The 3,818-nt window shown below is 36.2% G+C and overlaps 1 protein-coding gene across 1 annotated transcript; it reads left to right on the top strand.

Annotated features, from left to right (window-relative positions):
- The first annotated feature begins 812 nt into the window (after positions 1–812).
- LOC107805401 (F-box protein PP2-A13) lies at positions 813–3,319 on the top strand. The gene is made up of 3 exons (XM_016629435.2): positions 813–1,258; positions 1,389–1,507; positions 2,678–3,319. Exons 1-3 carry the CDS (start codon positions 935–937, stop codon positions 3,096–3,098), a joined length of 864 nt encoding a protein of 287 aa, XP_016484921.2. The 5' UTR covers positions 813–934; the 3' UTR covers positions 3,099–3,319.
- Positions 3,320–3,818: the final 499 nt, after the last annotated feature.

Below are 3,818 nucleotides of genomic sequence, written 5' to 3'. Positions count from 1 at the left end.
TACTTAAATAAAATTTGACTATGATGTAATATTTATTTAATTATCTTTTATCAATGATTTCACTTTTAGTTGATTTATCCTTTAAAATAATTTTGTAATAAATGATTATATAAGTGGTGAAGGTGAATGATATATGATGAATATGGAAAAAAGAAAAAAGATAGAATTTGTTTGAAGGAAATAAAAAATGAAATGTAAATAGAAGATAATAATATAATATAGAAGAGAGAGAAGAAATATTCTTTTTTGGTATAAAAAATTGTGTAATTGTTGGAGTAAATTTAGTGTTATACTATTTCCGTATGAAATTTAATGTGAAATTTAGTATTAGGGTAGGAGATGGTGTTAGCACGAATTTAGTCAAATATTTTCACATAAATTATAAGGAAAAAAGGAAATAAAATTGGCCAAAAGTGATCGAATTGACCATTGATAGCACTTTTTGATTTAAAAATTTATGCATTATCCAGAACATCATTTTCTCTAGGATAATTTATTTAGCCAAGTGGCAACTCTGTGGAATTCAAGCCAACTTGGCAAAAGCTTATTTGGCAGACTTCACTCCCATTGATAAGACAGTGTACAACACTTCCTAAATCTCCTTTACAAGTACAAGTGTAACAGCACACCTGATAAGTGAAGTAGCGTCTCGAAATCTAAGCAGCTTCAGCTCGTCGTTAAGGTTACGTGTACGTGTAAATGACGCTCGAAGTGAGCGCGTAAAGTACTCACAGTGTAGTGGATAAGAATCCCTCTCTCTCTCTCTCGTCAATGCTACAGTCGAAACTTTCTCTCTCGAAAAACATACGTACAAAATCCACAATTTCCTTCCTTGTTCCACCAGACAGAGACATATACATATACACACCTTAACCCCTCCAAAAAAGCCCTCCACCATTTTCATCTCTCCGTTTCTGTTTATTATTTTTCTCAAATGGGTGCCAATGCATCTTCCATCTATAACAAATCTGATGATGGGTTGAATTTTGTTCCATTAAAGTCCAAGCTTGATGATATACCAGAGGCTTGTATTGCTCTTGTACTCTCATACCTTGATCCACCTCAGATCTGCAAATTGGCGCGTCTTAATAGGGCTTTTCGTGCTGCTTCATCTGCTGATTTTATTTGGGAACCCAAATTGCCCTCCAATTACAAGCATATTCTTCAAGAATTTCTCGGCCTGAAAGTTGCTGGCTTGGGTAAAAGGGACATTTTTGCTAAGCTTTCTTGTCCTGTATCTTTTGATGGTGGCACAAAGGTCTGTTCTTTAACATTTTTATGTTAAAAATTGCAACTTTGGTTTTCTTTTTATTTTTGGTTTTTTTTATATATAGTGTTATGTGAGTATGAGTTTTGAATTTTGGAGTTGATGATTTTTTGGGTGACAGGAAGTATGGATTGATAAGAATAATGGAGGGGTTTGTTTGGCAATTTCATCTAAAGGAATGGCAATTACCGGTATTGATGATCGTCGATATTGGAATCACATTCCGACGGATGAATCAAGGTGGGTATTCATAAATGTAATTTTATGTGTTCTTTCTTTTTGGCTGAAGTTGTCATGGCGTAATTGGTAAAGTTGACTCCATGACCAGGAGGTCAGGACTTAAGCAAGATTATGTACAACAGACCCTTGTGGTCCGGTCCGGACCGGACCCCGCTCGTTAGTGCACAAGCTGCTTTTTTCTTTTTGACTATTAAGGGCATGGTTATGCTGAAACTTAGTCATGAATGAATCTTCACTTTAGCACGATTTTTTTTTGTTTTTCTTTTCAATAGGTACATAGAGAGGGGGGGGGGGGCAGGGATGATAGATATGCCTTGCATTTTGCAGGCTGATCCCCTGACTCCACCTCTGAATTTCAAGGGATTCTCACATAACATGAATGAAAATTCCTAATAAGGCCACCAAATCTTTTACTAATTTTCTTGTAATGTTATTTTTTATTTCGAGCAAGTCTTTAGACATTTTGAGTGTAAAGAGCCGTTTATAGTGTATTATTTACCCTCTTTTTGTGTTGCCAACCCACGCATACTACAACCTTTTAAGTAACCTGATAGTGTAAATATTATAAGCATATGAAATTAAACCCTTTTCATAGAATAATTTGTAAGTCCATCCCAATTTGTAACCTCAATATTTAGCAATACAATGAGAGGTTGATAGAAGACAGAGGTATTGGCAGTTCTAACAAAAAGCAACTATGCAGAACACTTCTTAAACCATGATCAGTGTAACTCCTCGCATAGGGGATTGTTCAAGTGATGTTGATCCTGGTGATCTAGTTGCTAGTGTGTGAATCCTCATGATCTCATTCCTAATAAGTCGGAGGCAGGCACAAAATAGAGCTAGCTAGCTAGCGCGTATAATGCTATTGTTCAGGGTGACTAATGAATGAGAGATCATGTAATGCTATTGCGGGGGTGGTGTGAAAGGTTTATGTTGTCTTTGGTAAAGCTTTACGCACAAAGTTGAGCTAGCTAGCTAGCGCGTTGGCTTTGGACATGTGTTAGGTTAGAGATTCATTCGGAATGAATCATTCCATTCATTTCATACATTTCATGATCTGGTTGCATTTTCCCCTTGTCCAGCAATGTAGACCTTTAAAGTTAATTTATACTTCCTCATATGTAATGAATTGGCTGGTTGATACTGATATTCTCATTCTTCATGTAGATTCCAAACTGTAGCTTATCTTCAACAAATCTGGTGGCTTGAAGTCGATGGGGACCTGGAGTTTCAATTCCCAGCAGGGTCATATAGCTTATTCTTCAGACTTAAGCTCGGCAAGGTTACAAAGAGGCACAACCGTCGAGTCTGTAACTATGAGCACATTCACGGCTGGGACTTGAAACCTGTACAGTTTCAGTTAACGACATCAGATGGTGATCGTGCCATATCCCGGTGTTACCTGAACAATGTAGGAAGTTGGGTACACCACCATGTGGGAGATTTTGTTGTTAAGGATGCCACTGTTCCAACAAAGATCAAATATTCATTGACACAGATAGATTGCACGCATACAAAAGGTGGTCTGTGTGTTGATTCTGTGTTAATATGCCCTAGTAGCTTAGCAAAACAATTGAGTTCTTGTTGATAGCTTTACAGCACAAAATCTTCTTAGGTGGCCATAATGTTTTTTTTCCCTTCCTAGCCGGCCGGGGGGGGGGGGGGAGGGGGGTAGTTTGTACGCAGTATATAGTTTGGTTTCTTCCCAAAAGTCCCTCCTGTTTTTGTAGTAATTACAATTGGGTCTTCAAAGTTCAGGTTTTTGTACATTAGTCCAAGAAATGAATATGGTAGCTGATTTTGAGTATATACTGTTGTTTTTCTTTTCATTTTTTTGCTTCAGTGTTCACTCTTTGAATTTTCTCTTTTTGATGATTTTGTATAGCTCTTATTCTTTTGGGTCATAGATTGGTTGGAAAATTTTAGAAAATTGAACAAGACTTTCATAATACTTTTGGTTGTTCAGATTAGTCAAAGACTCAAAAGCCCTATTTGGATAAGGTCATCAACTTGATGGTAAAGAAAGTTATCAGATTGTGACTTAATAGTATTTATGAAAAAGTTTGCTTAATAACAGAAATAATTAAAAGTTTGGAGTAGTCAATTATACATTAACTAAATAACCAGATGGAAAAGAACATTATTATTGCTGTCAAAATATCTGATAATATCTCAAGCGCAAAATATCTGAACTCTAAATACCAAAAATCCAAATAGTGGAGGGTCAATGGTCCATCTCTATCAACCTACGCCTTTGAGTTTTATTATCCGAATTATGTTGTTGTCAAAGGAAAATCCCTAATTCCTA

Source organism: Nicotiana tabacum, chromosome 7, assembly GCF_000715075.1.
Source record: "Nicotiana tabacum cultivar K326 chromosome 7, ASM71507v2, whole genome shotgun sequence".
In the NCBI taxonomy this organism is placed as follows: domain Eukaryota; kingdom Viridiplantae; phylum Streptophyta; class Magnoliopsida; order Solanales; family Solanaceae; genus Nicotiana; species Nicotiana tabacum.
This window is presented reverse-complemented; position numbering and strand designations above follow the sequence as displayed.